This window comes from Ylistrum balloti, unplaced genomic scaffold (genome assembly GCF_031769215.1).
Source record: "Ylistrum balloti isolate Yb309-2 unplaced genomic scaffold, AGI_CSIRO_Ybal_v1 Utg369856, whole genome shotgun sequence".
In the NCBI taxonomy this organism is placed as follows: domain Eukaryota; kingdom Metazoa; phylum Mollusca; class Bivalvia; order Pectinida; family Pectinidae; genus Ylistrum; species Ylistrum balloti.
Window position 1 is genome coordinate 1,706,579 of NW_026782006.1, and position 20,274 is coordinate 1,726,852.

General features: G+C 35.2%; 2 protein-coding genes across 2 annotated transcripts; one reads left to right on the forward strand and one right to left on the reverse strand.

Moving 5' to 3' along the window:
- Window positions 1–2,444: 2,444 nt before the first annotated feature.
- On the reverse strand, window positions 2,445–16,878 carry LOC132545777 (agrin-like). Its single transcript, XM_060209464.1, has 19 exons — window positions 16,855–16,878; window positions 16,115–16,248; window positions 15,752–15,877; window positions 14,615–14,731; window positions 14,252–14,377; window positions 13,115–13,231; window positions 12,752–12,877; window positions 11,615–11,731; window positions 11,252–11,377; window positions 10,115–10,231; window positions 9,752–9,877; window positions 8,252–8,377; window positions 7,115–7,231; window positions 6,752–6,877; window positions 5,615–5,731; window positions 5,252–5,377; window positions 3,752–3,877; window positions 2,812–2,928; window positions 2,445–2,574 (listed from the first exon to the last, which is right to left on the reverse strand). Exons 1-19 carry the CDS (start codon window positions 16,876–16,878, stop codon window positions 2,445–2,447), a joined length of 2,241 nt encoding a protein of 746 aa, XP_060065447.1.
- A 1,279-nt stretch (window positions 16,879–18,157) lies between these two features.
- Window positions 18,158–20,010, forward strand: LOC132545778 (four-domain proteases inhibitor-like). The gene is made up of 3 exons (XM_060209465.1): window positions 18,158–18,225; window positions 18,466–18,588; window positions 19,881–20,010. Exons 1-3 carry the CDS (start codon window positions 18,158–18,160, stop codon window positions 20,008–20,010), a joined length of 321 nt encoding a protein of 106 aa, XP_060065448.1.
- The last annotated feature ends 264 nt before the right edge of the window (window positions 20,011–20,274 follow it).

The following is a 20,274-nucleotide window of genomic DNA, read 5'->3' on the forward strand; positions in this document are numbered from 1 at the left end:
TTGACCATACAATGCTGTAATCCAGACACGTTGGAAATCTTTTGAAAGGTAACATAGATCATAGCATACACATGTACCAGATGCCTTTCCCCGTCATCATGCATTATGTAAATTTAGTGATTTTTTAATAATAAATTACTCATCGATGTTTTGACAGCGATGGCGAGCATTTTGAACTTCCCCAAGAGGTCTCCTAAGTGTGAAAAATATTAGGCCCCTAGCATCACTGTCGGGTCGTGTAATTATTTTGAGGCTAAACTATACCTTGCTCTAATTTTGTATTGAAATATTTTATGTTCATGTGTATGTAAATCTGATTTTGCAAGCGGTAGGACTTTTCTCGGGCCTCAAAGCGACATACTTACACACACTCCATTTCGCATTCGTTGCTATACGTGTTCCCGTCGTCTCCACACACTGGTTGATAGATGAAGGGACAAGGACATGGTGTTGTTGGTGACGGGCACGCTCCATCTGATATTTTCGTTACGCCATCCCTTAGATTAAAAGCAAGTTTATGTATTAGAATATAAACAAGATCAATTTTGTTTCATAATCATTATCTTTCCGTTAACGAAATGGAAAACCTTCTGTGTCGTTTATTTCTATCTGATGCATATAGATTCAGTGTTGTTACACAATTGGCAATTTATGCCGTTACAGCATTGTCCTAATACAAATAACTATATATGGAAGTATTACACAAAGTATTGGGTGTGAATATTAGACTTTTTTGTTTGTTTGTTTCCTCTACCTTTCAGGAAGTATATGATAATGAACAATTATGTCTTGTATAACACAAAAACTACACGGTGGTGTTGGGTACGCTCCGCCTGTAACTTTGGTCACGTTACCCGTCGGTTGTGATATATACCAGATGGAATAAATCCTAAAAAAAGTTCAATTCACATACAGTCATATCAGCTATCTTCCAAACATTCAATTAATACTGATTTTGAGTATTTAGGACAATTATGGTAATTATCATTTCATGAATAAATCGTCATATTTTTTGTCATTTTATGTTGACCGTACTATGCCGTAAATCCCGCTTCCACGCTTCGTTTCAAAACTTAGTGTGAAAGCGTCACTGACGAGCCGTGGAAAGATGAAATACCTGTGTTGCAATTTATTCATATAGATAGTATTACATTTGGTACTAAATTTGTATTTAAAGATGTTATTTCCTTGTGAGTCTTTCATAATGAAATGGAAGGTAGGCTTTTTTTTTGCACCGAAAAAACGACATACTTACACACACTTCATTGCGCATTCATTGCTGTAGGTTATATCGTCATCTCCACACACGGGCTGATAGTCCAAGGGACAAGGACATGGTAGTGGTGGTGGTGTTTGGCATGGTCCGTCGGATACTTTCATCACCCCAACCCTAGCATGTGCCAATGTAATAACTTAAAATCTAAATATGTGTTCAATTTATCATTCATCATATTCTGTAACTGTTATATTCAACAATGAACTTTCTTTGTAGTCAAAATTGATATTGTCCGTGAAATTTAAGTAGCAAATTTAGGCCGATATGGCATTGGCATTTTTACCTTATATTTCAAGTACGAATTTAATTTCAATTAATGAGCGTACTTCGAATTGGGTAAAAATTAGCATTATATTCATGAGGAGAACAAACGGTTGTCAAGATTATTCTGCATTTAAGCAAGTATATCATTAATAAACAGCTGACTTGTATCAGTACAGGTCGAAATTCTTAAAAAAGAGTTAATTTTATATTCGTTGTTATACACATATATATCCTAGTACAAATACAGGGTGGAGGCGAGCACTTTCCACCACTGTACAACTTCTTTGGATTGTGAGAGAGTTAGCTACACACCCACGTACTTTCTTTCCCAAAATGATCATCAAATTTTGGATTGGATGGAATTCTAGGTGCACCTACTAATAAATAATTTACAGTAATTTCGACCAACATGGAATTCGCTCTGTCACGTCGGTGTTATTTCCTTGTGTGTCTTTTCTGAAATCCTTTGAGATTACCAGATGTTAACCATGCTGGTGAAGCTATGTCCAAAAACATTTTTCAAACATTCAGTTCAATCGGTTTTCCGTCAGGTAAGATTACTAATTCACCTTTCTCAAACAATACAATGATTCAGTATTTGTCCAAATCTAGACATTTGATCAACTTAACACTGATCATATCCAGTACCGAAGTTTCTTTTTTGTTCAATCTGATTTCATCATGGAGTTCAATTGGCGAAACATCACTGTTGTGACATTGGACCACTTTCGTCGATATGATATTGACGTCATTTAAATATATTTTAAGATTAAAACATGCTTCGTAATGAGTGAGATTAGCGTTTTATTTGATTGATATATAGAACAGTTTTCACTCTTTTTTGACATTTTATGAAGTATGTGATGAATGAAGAGTTCTACCTAATATCAGGTATACGAAATACTTACGAACAATTCATTTCACATTCGTTGCTATATGTTTTCCCGTCGTCTCCACACACGGGCAGATATATCCTGGGACAAATACACGGTGTTGGCGGGCACTCTCCATCGGACACTTTGGTCACGCCACTCCTTAGATTAAACGCAATCAATTAAAATCTAAAACACTTGATCAGTTTATCACTTATTATAATAATCAAGCATATCTTTATCATATGAAAGGAAGAACTTCTAATGAGCTTACTTCGTATTCGATGAGATTAGTATATCATTTAAAATATTATACAGTTTTCGCGGTTATTTGACTTTTCATGAAGTTTTTGATAAATGAACGGTTCTGTCTAGTATCAGACAGAACGGAACACTTACGAACACTTCATTTGGCATTCGTTGCTGTATGTTTTCCCGTCGTCTCCACACACGGGCAGGTATATCATGGTACAAATACACGGGCACTCTCCATCGGACACTTTGGTCACGCCACTCCTTGAATGTGAAATATGCTAAATGAAACAAACGCGGAACTAATGTTGCCATACAGACACGACATCTGCTAACGTTTCAAACTGAGGTTTTAGTATTGAAGACAATAATGGAATTATCATTTCACGAATGAATCGTCTAGTGCTTCTGTCATATGATTTGTCTGTAATATAACATAATCAAGCATGCCACGATTGAACTTAATGTGGCCCATTTTATAGAAAACATATGTACCAGATATATTCACTCACATCCATTCACTATGCACATTTATAAAATTTGGGGTTTATTGCCTACTCGTCGATATTTTGACAGTGATTCGACCAATCTGGATTTCCGTCAGACGCCTCCTAAATGTACACAACGTCTTCATACGATAATAAATTTCAAAAGCAACATAACGGTTTCAAAAACATTCTTCAATTTTACCTCCCATTCATACATGAATATCATTTTGAGATTTCAATAAGGTATGATTACTTTTTCACCTTTCTCAAACAAAACAATGATCCAGTATCTGTCCAAATCTAGACTTTTGATCAACTTAACACTGATCATATCCAGTACCGAAGTTTCTTTTTTGTTCAATCTGATTTCATCATGGAGTTCAATTGGCGAAACATCACTGTTGTGACATTGGACCACTTTCGTCGATATGATATTGACGTCATTTAAATATATTTTAAGATTAAAACATGCTTCGTAATGAGTGAGATTAGCGTTTTATTTGATTGATATATAGAACAGTTTTCACTGTTTTCGACATTTTATGAAGTATGTGATGAATGAAGAGTTCTACCTAATATCAGATATACGAAATACTTACGAACAATTCATTTCACATTCGTTGCTATATGTTTTCCCGTCGTCTCCACACACGGGCAGATATATCCTGGGACAAATACACGGTGTTGGCGGGCACTCTCCATCGGACACTTTGGTCACGCCACTCCTTAGATTAAACGCAATCAATTAAAATCTAAAACACTTGATCAGTTTATCACTTATTATAATAATCAAGCATATCTTTATCATATGAAAGGAAGAACTTCTAATGAGCTTACTTTGTATTCGATGAGATTAGTATATCATTTAAAATATTATACAGTTTTCGCGGTTATTTGACTTTTCATGAAGTTTTTGATAAATGAACGGTTCTGTCTAGTATCAGACAGAACGGAACACTTACGAACACTTCATTTGGCATTCGTTGCTGTATGTTTTCCCGTCGTCTCCACACACGGGCAGGTATATCATGGTACAAATACACGGGCACTCTCCATCGGACACTTTGGTCACGCCACTCCTTGAATGTGAAATATACTAAATGAAACAAACGCGGAACTAATGTTGCCATAAAGACACGACATCTGCTAACGTTTCAAACTGAGGTTTTAGTATTGAAGACAATAATGGAATTATCATTTCACGAATGAATCGTCTAGTGCTTTTGTCATATCATTTGTCTGTAATATAACATATTAAAGCATGCCACGATTGAACTTGAAGTGGCCCAGTTCATAGAAAACATATGTACCAGATATATTCACTCACATCCATTCACTATGCACATTTATAAAATTTGGGGTTTATTGCCTACTCGTCGATATTTTGACAGTGATTCGACCAATCTGGATTTCCGTCAGACGCCTCCTAAATGTACACAAGTTAGACCCATAGTCACCAATTAGCCGTAAAAGATAACACACATGTATGATGCGATTTAATTCACTTCAGGCTATGTTGTATCTGATCCCAAATTTGTATTGAAATGTACTATTTCCTCGTGTATCTTTTGTACAATCCTTTGAGATCACCAGAGGAAAACCATACTGGTAAAGTTATGTTCAGTTTCAACACTCAACGTCTTCATACGATAATAAATTTCAAAAGCAACATAACGGTTTCAAAAACATTCTTCAATTTTACCTCCCATTCATACATGAATATCATTTTGAGATTTCAATAAGGTATGATTACTTTTTCACCTTTCTCAAACAAAACAATGATCCAGTATCTGTCCAAATCTAGACATTTCATCAACTTAACACTGATCATATCCAGTACCGAAGTTTCTTTTTTGTTCAATCTGATTTCATCATGGAGTTCAATTGGCGAAACATCACTGTTGTGACATTGGACCACTTTCGTCGATATGATATTGACGTCATTTAAATATATTTTAAGATTAAAACATGCTTCGTAATGAGTGAGATTAGCGTTTTATTTGATTGATATATAGAACAGTTTTCACTGTTTTCGACATTTTATGAAGTATGTGATGAATGAAGAGTTCTACCTAATATCAGATATACGAAATACTTACGAACAATTCATTTCACATTCGTTGCTATATGTTTTCCCGTCGTCTCCACACACGGGCAGATATATCCTGGGACAAATACACGGTGTTGGCGGGCACTCTCCATCGGACACTTTGGTCACGCCACTCCTTAGATTAAACGCAATCAATTAAAATCTAAAACACTTGATCAGTTTATCACTTATTATAATAATCAAGCATATCTTTATCATATGAAAGGAAGAACTTCTAATGAGCTTACTTTGTATTCGATGAGATTAGTATATCATTTAAAATATTATACAGTTTTCGCGGTTATTTGACTTTTCATGAAGTTTTTGATAAATGAACGGTTCTGTCTAGTATCAGACAGAACGGAACACTTACGAACACTTCATTTGGCATTCGTTGCTGTATGTTTTCCCGTCGTCTCCACACACGGGCAGGTATATCATGGTACAAATACACGGGCACTCTCCATCGGACACTTTGGTCACGCCACTCCTTGAATGTGAAATATACTAAATGAAACAAACGCGGAACTAATGTTGCCATACAGACACGACATCTGCTAACGTTTCAAACTGAGGTTTTAGTATTGAAGACAATAATGGAATTATCATTTCACGAATGAATCGTCTAGTGCTTTTGTCATATCATTTGTCTGTAATATAACATATTAAAGCATGCCACGATTGAACTTGAAGTGGCCCAGTTCATAGAAAACATATGTACCAGATATATTCACTCACATCCATTCACTATGCACATTTATAAAATTTGGGGTTTATTGCCTACTCGTCGATATTTTGACAGTGATTCGACCAATCTGGATTTCCGTCAGACGCCTCCTAAATGTACACAATTTAGACCCATAGTCACCAATTAGCCGTAAAAGATAACACACATGTATGATGCGATTTAATTCACTTCAGGCTATGTTGTATCTGATCCCAAATTTGTATTGAAATGTACTATTTCCTCGTGTATCTTTTGTACAATCCTTTGAGATCACCAGAGGAAAACCATACTGGTAAAGTTATGTTCAGTTTCAACACTCAACGTCTTCATACGATAATAAATTTCAAAAGCAACATAACGGTTTCAAAAACATTCTTCAATTTTACCTCCCATTCATACATGAATATCATTTTGAGATTTCAATAAGGTATGATTACTTTTTCACCTTTCTCAAACAAAACAATGATCCAGTATCTGTCCAAATCTAGACTTTTCATCAACTTAACACTGATCATATCCAGTACCGAAGTTTCTTTTTTGTTCAATCTGATTTCATCATGGAGTTCAATTGGCGAAACATCACTGTTGTGACATTGGACCACTTTCGTCGATATGATATTGACGTCATTTAAATATATTTTAAGATTAAAACATGCTTCGTAATGAGTGAGATTAGCGTTTTATTTGATTGATATATAGAACAGTTTTCACTGTTTTCGACATTTTATGAAGTATGTGATGAATGAAGAGTTCTACCTAATATCAGATATACGAAATACTTACGAACAATTCATTTCACATTCGTTGCTATATGTTTTCCCGTCGTCTCCACACACGGGCAGATATATCCTGGGACAAATACACGGTGTTGGCGGGCACTCTCCATCGGACACTTTGGTCACGCCACTCCTTAGATTAAACGCAATCAATTAAAATCTAAAACACTTGATCAGTTTATCACTTATTATAATAATCAAGCATATCTTTATCATATGAAAGGAAGAACTTCTAATGAGCTTACTTTGTATTCGATGAGATTAGTATATCATTTAAAATATTATACAGTTTTCGCGGTTATTTGACTTTTCATGAAGTTTTTGATAAATGAACGGTTCTGTCTAGTATCAGACAGAACGGAACACTTACGAACACTTCATTTGGCATTCGTTGCTGTATGTTTTCCCGTCGTCTCCACACACGGGCAGGTATATCATGGTACAAATACACGGGCACTCTCCATCGGACACTTTGGTCACGCCACTCCTTGAATGTGAAATATACTAAATGAAACAAACGCGGAACTAATGTTGCCATACAGACACGACATCTGCTAACGTTTCAAACTGAGGTTTTAGTATTGAAGACAATAATGGAATTATCATTTCACGAATGAATCGTCTAGTGCTTTTGTCATATCATTTGTCTGTAATATAACATATTAAAGCATGCCACGATTGAACTTGAAGTGGCCCAGTTCATAGAAAACATATGTACCAGATATATTCACTCACATCCATTCACTATGCACATTTATAAAATTTGGGGTTTATTGCCTACTCGTCGATATTTTGACAGTGATTCGACCAATCTGGATTTCCGTCAGACGCCTCCTAAATGTACACAATTTAGACCCATAGTCACCAATTAGCCGTAAAAGATAACACACATGTATGATGCGATTTAATTCACTTCAGGCTATGTTGTATCTGATCCCAAATTTGTATTGAAATGTACTATTTCCTCGTGTATCTTTTGTACAATCCTTTGAGATCACCAGAGGAAAACCATACTGGTAAAGTTATGTTCAGTTTCAACACTCAACGTCTTCATACGATAATAAATTTCAAAAGCAACATAACGGTTTCAAAAACATTCTTCAATTTTACCTCCCATTCATACATGAATATCATTTTGAGATTTCAATAAGGTATGATTACTTTTTCACCTTTCTCAAACAAAACAATGATCCAGTATCTGTCCAAATCTAGAATTTTCATCAACTTAACACTGATCATATCCAGTACCGAAGTTTCTTTTTTGTTCAATCTGATTTCATCATGGAGTTCAATTGGCGAAACATCACTGTTGTGACATTGGACCACTTTCGTCGATATGATATTGACGTCATTTAAATATATTTTAAGATTAAAACATGCTTCGTAATGAGTGAGATTAGCGTTTTATTTGATTGATATATAGAACAGTTTTCACTGTTTTCGACATTTTATGAAGTATGTGATGAATGAAGAGTTCTACCTAATATCAGATATACGAAATACTTACGAACAATTCATTTCACATTCGTTGCTATATGTTTTCCCGTCGTCTCCACACACGGGCAGATATATCCTGGGACAAATACACGGTGTTGGCGGGCACTCTCCATCGGACACTTTGGTCACGCCACTCCTTAGATTAAACGCAATCAATTAAAATCTAAAACACTTGATCAGTTTATCACTTATTATAATAATCAAGCATATCTTTATCATATGAAAGGAAGAACTTCTAATGAGCTTACTTTGTATTCGATGAGATTAGTATATCATTTAAAATATTATACAGTTTTCGCGGTTATTTGACTTTTCATGAAGTTTTTGATAAATGAACGGTTCTGTCTAGTATCAGACAGAACGGAACACTTACGAACACTTCATTTGGCATTCGTTGCTGTATGTTTTCCCGTCGTCTCCACACACGGGCAGGTATATCATGGTACAAATACACGGGCACTCTCCATCGGACACTTTGGTCACGCCACTCCTTGAATGTGAAATATACTAAATGAAACAAACGCGGAACTAATGTTGCCATACAGACACGACATCTGCTAACGTTTCAAACTGAGGTTTTAGTATTGAAGACAATAATGGAATTATCATTTCACGAATGAATCGTCTAGTGCTTTTGTCATATCATTTGTCTGTAATATAACATATTAAAGCATGCCACGATTGAACTTAAAGTGGCCCAGTTCATAGAAAACATATGTACCAGATATATTCACTCACATCCATTCACTATGCACATTTATAAAATTTGGGGTTTATTGCCTACTCGTCGATATTTTGACAGTGATTCGACCAATCTGGATTTCCGTCAGACGCCTCCTAAATGTACACAAGTTAGACCCATAGTCACCAATTAGCCGTAAAAGATAACACACATGTATGATGCGATTTAATTCACTTCAGGCTATGTTGTATCTGATCCCAAATTTGTATTGAAATGTACTATTTCCTCGTGTATCTTTTGTACAATCCTTTGAGATCACCAGAGGAAAACCATACTGGTAAAGTTATGTTCAGTTTCAACACTCAACGTCTTCATACGATAATAAATTTCAAAAGCAACATAACGGTTTCAAAAACATTCTTCAATTTTACCTCCCATTCATACATGAATATCATTTTGAGATTTCAATAAGGTATGATTACTTTTTCACCTTTCTCAAACAAAACAATGATCCAGTATCTGTCCAAATCTAGACTTTTCATCAACTTAACACTGATCATATCCAGTACCGAAGTTTCTTTTTTGTTCAATCTGATTTCATCATGGAGTTCAATTGGCGAAACATCACTGTTGTGACATTGGACCACTTTCGTCGATATGATATTGACGTCATTTAAATATATTTTAAGATTAAAACATGCTTCGTAATGAGTGAGATTAGCGTTTTATTTGATTGATATATAGAACAGTTTTCACTGTTTTCGACATTTTATGAAGTATGTGATGAATGAAGAGTTCTACCTAATATCAGATATACGAAATACTTACGAACAATTCATTTCACATTCGTTGCTATATGTTTTCCCGTCGTCTCCACACACGGGCAGATATATCCTGGGACAAATACACGGTGTTGGCGGGCACTCTCCATCGGACACTTTGGTCACGCCACTCCTTAGATTAAACGCAATCAATTAAAATCTAAAACACTTGATCAGTTTATCACTTATTATAATAATCAAGCATATCTTTATCATATGAAAGGAAGAACTTCTAATGAGCTTACTTTGTATTCGATGAGATTAGTATATCATTTAAAATATTATACAGTTTTCGCGGTTATTTGACTTTTCATGAAGTTTTTGATAAATGAACGGTTCTGTCTAGTATCAGACAGAACGGAACACTTACGAACACTTCATTTGGCATTCGTTGCTGTATGTTTTCCCGTCGTCTCCACACACGGGCAGGTATATCATGGTACAAATACACGGGCACTCTCCATCGGACACTTTGGTCACGCCACTCCTTGAATGTGAAATATACTAAATGAAACAAACGCGGAACTAATGTTGCCATACAGACACGACATCTGCTAACGTTTCAAACTGAGGTTTTAGTATTGAAGACAATAATGGAATTATCATTTCACGAATGAATCGTCTAGTGCTTTTGTCATATCATTTGTCTGTAATATAACATATTAAAGCATGCCACGATTGAACTTAAAGTGGCCCAGTTCATAGAAAACATATGTACCAGATATATTCACTCACATCCATTCACTATGCACATTTATAAAATTTGGGGTTTATTGCCTACTCGTCGATATTTTGACAGTGATTCGACCAATCTGGATTTCCGTCAGACGCCTCCTAAATGTACACAAGTTAGACCCATAGTCACCAATTAGCCGTAAAAGATAACACACATGTATGATGCGATTTAATTCACTTCAGGCTATGTTGTATCTGATCCCAAATTTGTATTGAAATGTACTATTTCCTCGTGTATCTTTTGTACAATCCTTTGAGATCACCAGAGGAAAACCATACTGGTAAAGTTATGTTCAGTTTCAACACTCAACGTCTTCATACGATAATAAATTTCAAAAGCAACATAACGGTTTCAAAAACATTCTTCAATTTTACCTCCCATTCATACATGAATATCATTTTGAGATTTCAATAAGGTATGATTACTTTTTCACCTTTCTCAAACAAAACAATGATCCAGTATCTGTCCAAATCTAGAATTTTCATCAACTTAACACTGATCATATCCAGTACCGAAGTTTCTTTTTTGTTCAATCTGATTTCATCATGGAGTTCAATTGGCGAAACATCACTGTTGTGACATTGGACCACTTTCGTCGATATGATATTGACGTCATTTAAATATATTTTAAGATTAAAACATGCTTCGTAATGAGTGAGATTAGCGTTTTATTTGATTGATATATAGAACAGTTTTCACTGTTTTCGACATTTTATGAAGTATGTGATGAATGAAGAGTTCTACCTAATATCAGATATACGAAATACTTACGAACAATTCATTTCACATTCGTTGCTATATGTTTTCCCGTCGTCTCCACACACGGGCAGATATATCCTGGGACAAATACACGGTGTTGGCGGGCACTCTCCATCGGACACTTTGGTCACGCCACTCCTTAGATTAAACGCAATCAATTAAAATCTAAAACACTTGATCAGTTTATCACTTATTATAATAATCAAGCATATCTTTATCATATGAAAGGAAGAACTTCTAATGAGCTTACTTTGTATTCGATGAGATTAGTATATCATTTAAAATATTATACAGTTTTCGCGGTTATTTGACTTTTCATGAAGTTTTTGATAAATGAACGGTTCTGTCTAGTATCAGACAGAACGGAACACTTACGAACACTTCATTTGGCATTCGTTGCTGTATGTTTTCCCGTCGTCTCCACACACGGGCAGGTATATCATGGTACAAATACACGGGCACTCTCCATCGGACACTTTGGTCACGCCACTCCTTGAATGTGAAATATACTAAATGAAACAAACGCGGAACTAATGTTGCCATACAGACACGACATCTGCTAACGTTTCAAACTGAGGTTTTAGTATTGAAGACAATAATGGAATTATCATTTCACGAATGAATCGTCTAGTGCTTTTGTCATATCATTTGTCTGTAATATAACATATTAAAGCATGCCACGATTGAACTTAAAGTGGCCCAGTTCATAGAAAACATATGTACCAGATATATTCACTCACATCCATTCACTATGCACATTTATAAAATTTGGGGTTTATTGCCTACTCGTCGATATTTTGACAGTGATTCGACCAATCTGGATTTCCGTCAGACGCCTCCTAAATGTACACAAGTTAGACCCATAGTCACCAATTAGCCGTAAAAGATAACACACATGTATGATGCGATTTAATTCACTTCAGGCTATGTTGTATCTGATCCCAAATTTGTATTGAAATGTACTATTTCCTCGTGTATCTTTTGTACAATCCTTTGAGATCACCAGAGGAAAACCATACTGGTAAAGTTATGTTCAGTTTCAACACTCAACGTCTTCATACGATAATAAATTTCAAAAGCAACATAACGGTTTCAAAAACATTCTTCAATTTTACCTCCCATTCATACATGAATATCATTTTGAGATTTCAATAAGGTATGATTACTTTTTCACCTTTCTCAAACAAAACAATGATCCAGTATCTGTCCAAATCTAGACTTTTCATCAACTTAACACTGATCATATCCAGTACCGAAGTTTCTTTTTTGTTCAATCTGATTTCATCATGGAGTTCAATTGGCGAAACATCACTGTTGTGACATTGGACCACTTTCGTCGATATGATATTGACGTCATTTAAATATATTTTAAGATTAAAACATGCTTCGTAATGAGTGAGATTAGCGTTTTATTTGATTGATATATAGAACAGTTTTCACTGTTTTCGACATTTTATGAAGTATGTGATGAATGAAGAGTTCTACCTAATATCAGGTATACGAAATACTTACGAACAATTCATTTCACATTCGTTGCTATATGTTTTCCCGTCGTCTCCACACACGGGCAGATATATCCTGGGACAAATACACGGTGTTGGCGGGCACTCTCCATCGGACACTTTGGTCACGCCACTCCTTAGATTAAACGCAATCAATTAAAATCTAAAACACTTGATCAGTTTATCACTTATTATAATAATCAAGCATATCTTTATCATATGAAAGGAAGAACTTCTAATGAGCTTACTTTGTATTCGATGAGATTAGTATATCATTTAAAATATTATACAGTTTTCGCGGTTATTTGACTTTTCATGAAGTTTTTGATAAATGAACGGTTCTGTCTAGTATCAGACAGAACGGAACACTTACGAACACTTCATTTGGCATTCGTTGCTGTATGTTTTCCCGTCGTCTCCACACACGGGCAGGTATATCATGGTACAAATACACGGGCACTCTCCATCGGACACTTTGGTCACGCCACTCCTTGAATGTGAAATATACTAAATGAAACAAACGCGGAACTAATGTTGCCATACAGACACGACATCTGCTAACGTTTCAAACTGAGGTTTTAGTATTGAAGACAATAATGGAATTATCATTTCACGAATGAATCGTCTAGTGCTTTTGTCATATCATTTGTCTGTAATATAACATATTAAAGCATGCCACGATTGAACTTGAAGTGGCCCAGTTCATAGAAAACATATGTACCAGATATATTCACTCACATCCATTCACTATGCACATTTATAAAATTTGGGGTTTATTGCCTACTCGTCGATATTTTGACAGTGATTCGACCAATCTGGATTTCCGTCAGACGCCTCCTAAATGTACACAATTTAGACCCATAGTCACCAATTAGCCGTAAAAGATAACACACATGTATGATGCGATTTAATTCACTTCAGGCTATGTTGTATCTGATCCCAAATTTGTATTGAAATGTACTATTTCCTCGTGTATCTTTTGTACAATCCTTTGAGATCACCAGAGGAAAACCATACTGGTAAAGTTATGTTCAGTTTCAACACTCAACGTCTTCATACGATAATAAATTTCAAAAGCAACATAACGGTTTCAAAAACATTCTTCAATTTTACCTCCCATTCATACATGAATATCATTTTGAGATTTCAATAAGGTATGATTACTTTTTCACCTTTCTCAAACAAAACAATGATCCAGTATCTGTCCAAATCTAGAATTTTCATCAACTTAACACTGATCATATCCAGTACCGAAGTTTCTTTTTTGTTCAATCTGATTTCATCATGGAGTTCAATTGGCGAAACATCACTGTTGTGACATTGGACCACTTTCGTCGATATGATATTGACGTCATTTAAATATATTTTAAGATTAAAACATGCTTCGTAATGAGTGAGATTAGCGTTTTATTTGATTGATATATAGAACAGTTTTCACTGTTTTCGACATTTTATGAAGTATGTGATGAATGAAGAGTTCTACCTAATATCAGATATACGAAATACTTACGAACAATTCATTTCACATTCGTTGCTATATGTTTTCCCGTCGTCTCCACACACGGGCAGATATATCCTGGGACAAATACACGGTGTTGGCGGGCACTCTCCATCGGACACTTTGGTCACGCCACTCCTTAGATTAAACGCAATCAATTAAAATCTAAAACACTTGATCAGTTTATCACTTATTATAATAATCAAGCATATCTTTATCATATGAAAGGAAGAACTTCTAATGAGCTTACTTTGTATTCGATGAGATTAGTATATCATTTAAAATATTATACAGTTTTCGCGGTTATTTGACTTTTCATGAAGTTTTTGATAAATGAACGGTTCTGTCTAGTATCAGACAGAACGGAACACTTACGAACACTTCATTTGGCATTCGTTGCTGTATGTTTTCCCGTCGTCTCCACACACGGGCAGGTATATCATGGTACAAATACACGGGCACTCTCCATCGGACACTTTGGTCACGCCACTCCTTGAATGTGAAATATACTAAATGAAACAAACGCGGAACTAATGTTGCCATACAGACACGACATCTGCTAACGTTTCAAACTGAGGTTTTAGTATTGAAGACAATAATGGAATTATCATTTCACGAATGAATCGTCTAGTGCTTTTGTCATATCATTTGTCTGTAATATAACATATTAAAGCATGCCACGATTGAACTTAAAGTGGCCCAGTTCATAGAAAACATATGTACCAGATATATTCACTCACATCCATTCACTATGCACATTTATAAAATTTGGGGTTTATTGCCTACTCGTCGATATTTTGACAGTGATTCGACCAATCTGGATTTCCGTCAGACGCCTCCTAAATGTACACAAGTTAGACCCATAGTCACCAATTAGCCGTAAAAGATAACACACATGTATGATGCGATTTAATTCACTTCAGGCTATGTTGTATCTGATCCCAAATTTGTATTGAAATGTACTATTTCCTCGTGTATCTTTTGTACAATCCTTTGAGATCACCAGAGGAAAACCATACTGGTAAAGTTATGTTCAGTTTCAACACTCAACGTCTTCATACGATAATAAATTTCAAAAGCAACATAACGGTTTCAAAAACATTCTTCAATTTTACCTCCCATTCATACATGAATATCATTTTGAGATTTCAATAAGGTATGATTACTTTTTCACCTTTCTCAAACAAAACAATGATCCAGTATCTGTCCAAATCTAGACTTTTCATCAACTTAACACTGATCATATCCAGTACCGAAGTTTCTTTTTTGTTCAATCTGATTTCATCATGGAGTTCAATTGGCGAAACATCACTGTTGTGACATTGGACCACTTTCGTCGATATGATATTGACGTCATTTAAATATATTTTAAGATTAAAACATGCTTCGTAATGAGTGAGATTAGCGTTTTATTTGATTGATATATAGAACAGTTTTCACTGTTTTCGACATTTTATGAAGTATGTGATGAATGAAGAGTTCTACCTAATATCAGATATACGAAATACTTACGAACAATTCATTTCACATTCGTTGCTATATGTTTTCCCGTCGTCTCCACACACGGGCAGATATATCCTGGGACAAATACACGGTGTTGGCGGGCACTCTCCATCGGACACTTTGGTCACGCCACTCCTTAGATTAAACGCAATCAATTAAAATCTAAAACACTTGATCAGTTTATCACTTATTATAATAATCAAGCATATCTTTATCATATGAAAGGAAGAACTTCTAATGAGCTTACTTTGTATTCGATGAGATTAGTATATCATTTAAAATATTATACAGTTTTCGCGGTTATTTGACTTTTCATGAAGTTTTTGATAAATGAACGGTTCTGTCTAGTATCAGACAGAACGGAACACTTACGAACACTTCATTTGGCATTCGTTGCTGTATGTATTCCCGTCGTCTCCACACACGGGCAGGTATATCATGGTACAAATACACGGGCACTCTCCATCGGACACTTTGGTCACGCCACTCCTTGAATGTGAAATATACTAAATGAAACAAACGCGGAACTAATGTTGCCATACAGACACGACATCTGCTAACGTTTCAAACTGAGGTTTTAGTATTGAAGACAATAATGGAATTATCATTTCACGAATGAATCGTCTAGTGCTTTTGTCATATCATTTGTCTGTAATATAACATATTAAAGCATGCCACGATTGAACTTGAAGTGGCCCAGTTCATAGAAAACATATGTACCAGATATATTCACTCACATCCATTCACTATGCACATTTATAAAATTTGGGGTTTATTGCCTACTCGTCGATATTTTGACAGTGATTCGACCAATCTGGATTTCCGTCAGACGCCTCCTAAATGTACACAATTTAGACCCATAGTCACCAATTAGCCGTAAAAGATAACACACATGTATGATGCGATTTAATTCACTTCAGGCTATGTTGTATCTGATCCCAAATTTGTATTGAAATGTACTATTTCCTCGTGTATCTTTTGTACAATCCTTTGAGATCACCAGAGGAAAACCATACTGGTAAAGTTATGTTCAGTTTCAACACTCAACGTCTTCATACGATAATAAATTTCAAAAGCAACATAACGGTTTCAAAAACATTCTTCAATTTTACCTCCCATTCATACATGAATATCATTTTGAGATTTCAATAAGGTATGATTACTTTTTCACCTTTCTCAAACAAAACAATAATCCAGTATCTGTCCAAATCTAGAATTTTCATCAACTTAACACTGATCATATCCAGTACCGAAGTTTCTTTTTTGTTCAATCTGATTTCATCATGGAGTTCAATTGGCGAAACATCACTGTTGTGACATTGGACCACTTTCGTCGATATGATATTGACGTCATTTAAATATATTTTAAGATTAAAACATGAATCGTAATGAGTGAGATTAGCGTTTTATTTGATTGATATATAGAACAGTTTTCACTGTTCTATATATCAATCAAATAAAACGCTAATCTCACTCATTACGATGCATGTTTTAATCTTAAAATATATTTAAATGACGTCAATATCATATCGACGAAAGTGGTCCAATGTCACAACCGTGATGTTTCGCCAATTGAACTCCATGATGAAATCAGATTGAACAAAAAAGAAACTTCGGTACTGGATATGATCAGTGTTAAGTTGATGAAAATTCTAGATTTGGACAGATACTGGATCATTGTTTTGTTTGAGAAAGGTGAAAAAGTAATCATACCTTATTGAAATCTCAAAATGATATTCATGTATGAATGGGAGGTAAAATTGAAGAATGTTTTTGAAACCGTTATGTTGCTTTTGAAATTTATTATCGTATGAAGACGTTGAGTGTTGAAACTGAACATAACTTTACCAGTATGGTTTTCCTCTGGTGATCTCAAAGGATTGTACAAAAGATACACGAGGAAATAGTACATTTCAATACAAATTTGGCAATCAGATACAACATAGCCTGAAGTGAATTAAATCGCATCATACATGTGTGTATCTTTTACGGCTAATTGGTGACTATGGGTCTAACTTGTGTACATTTAGGAGGCGTCTGACGGAAATCCAGATTGGTCGAATCACTGTCAAAATATCGACGAGTAGGCAATAAACCCCAAATTTTATAAATGTGCATAGTGAATGGATGTGAGTGAAATATATCTGGTACATATGACTGGGCCACTTATAAGTTCAATCGTGGCATGCTTTAAATATGTTATATTACAGACAAATGATATGACAAAAGCACTGATTCATTCGTGAAATGATAATTCCATTATTGTCTTCAATACTAAAACCTCAGTTTGAAACGTTAGCAGATGTCGTGTCTGTATGGCAACATTAGTTCCGCGTTTGTTTCATTTAGTATATTTCACATTCAAGGAGTGGAGTGACCAAAGTGTCCGATGGAGAGTGCCCGTGTATTTGTACCATGATATACCTGCCCGTGTGTGGAGACGACGGGAAAACATACAGCAACGAATGCCAAATGAAGTGTTCGTAAGTGTTCCGTTCTGTCTGATACTAGACAGAACCGTTCATTTATCAAAAAACTTCATAAAAGTCAAATAACCGCGAAAACTGTATAATATTTTAAATGATATACTAATCTCATCGAATACAAAGTAAGCTCATTAGAAGTTCTTCCTTTCATATGATAAAGATATGCTTGATTATTATAGTAAGTGATAAACTGATCAAGTGTTTTAGATTTTAATTGATTGCGTTTAATCTAAGGAGTGGCGTGACCAAAGTGTCCGATGGAGAGTGCCCGCCAACACCGTGTATTTGTCCCAGGATATATCTGCCCGTGTGTGGAGACGACGGGAAAACATATAGCAACGAATGTGAAATGAATTGTTCGTAAGTATTTCGTATATCTGATATTAGGTAGAACTCTTCATTCATCACATACTTCATAAAATGTCGAAAACAGTGAAAACTGTTCTATATATCAATCAAATAAAACGCTAATCTCACTCATTACGAAGCATGTTTTAATCTTAAAATATATTTAAATGACGTCAATATCATATCGACGAAAGTGGTCCAATGTCACAACAGTGATGTTTCGCCAATTGAACTCCATGATGAAATCAGATTGAACAAAAAAGAAACTTCGGTACTGGATATGATCAGTGTTAAGTTGATCAAAAGTCTAGATTTGGACAGATACTGGATCATTGTTTTGTTTGAGAAAGGTGAAAAAGTAATCATACCTTATTGAAATCTCAAAATGATATTCATGTATGAATGGGAGGTAAAATTGAAGAATGTTTTTGAAACCGTTATGTTGCTTTTGAAATTTATTATCGTATGAAGACGTTGTGTACATTTTTATGGTTTTCCTCTGGTGATCTCAAAGGGCAAAAGATACACGAGGAAATAGTACATTTCAATACGGAAATCCTGAAGTGAATTAAAGATGTGTGTTATCTTTTACGGCTAATCGGTGACTATGGGTCTAACTTGTGTCATTGGTCGAATCACTGTCAAAATATCGACGAGTAGGCAATAAACCCCAAATTTTATAAATGTGCATAGTGAATGGATGTGAGTGAATATATCTGGTACATATGTTTTCTATAAACTGGGCCACTTTAAGTTCAATCGTGGCATGCTTGATTATGTTATATTACAGACAAATGATATGACAGAAGCACTAGACGATTCATTCGTGAAATGATAATTCCATTATTGTCTTCAATACTAAAACCTCAGTTTGAAACGTTAGCAGATGTCGTGTCTGTATGGCAACATTAGTTCCGCGTTTGTTTCATTTAGTATATTTCACATTCAAGGAGTGGCGTGACCAAAGTGTCCGATGGAGAGTGCCCGTGTATTTGTACCATGATATACCTGCCCGTGTGTGGAGACGACGGGAAAACATACAGCAACGAATGCCAAATGAAGTGTTCGTAAGTGTTCCGTTCTGTCTGATACTAGACAGAACCGTTCATTTATCAAAAACTTCATGAAAAGTCAAATAACCGCGAAAACTGTATAATATTTTAAATGATATACTAATCTCATCGAATACGAAGTAAGCTCATTAGAAGTTCTTCCTTTCATATGATAAAGATATGCTTGATTATTATAATAAGTGATAAACTGATCAAGTGTTTTAGATTTTAATTGATTGCGTTTAATCTAAGGAGTGGCGTGACCAAAGTGTCCGATGGAGAGTGCCCGCCAACACCGTGTATTTGTCCCAGGATATATCTGCCCGTGTGTGGAGACGACGGGAAAACATATAGCAACGAATGTGAAATGAATTGTTCGTAAGTATTTCGTATACCTGATATTAGGTAGAACTCTTCATTCATCACATACTTCATAAAATGTCGAAAAGAGTGAAAACTGTTCTATATATCAATCAAATAAAACGCTAATCTCACTCATTACGAAGCATGTTTTAATCTTAAAATATATTTAAATGACGTCAATATCATATCGACGAAAGTGGTCCAATGTCACAACAGTGATGTTTCGCCAATTGAACTCCATGATGAAATCAGATTGAACAAAAAAGAAACTTCGGTACTGGAT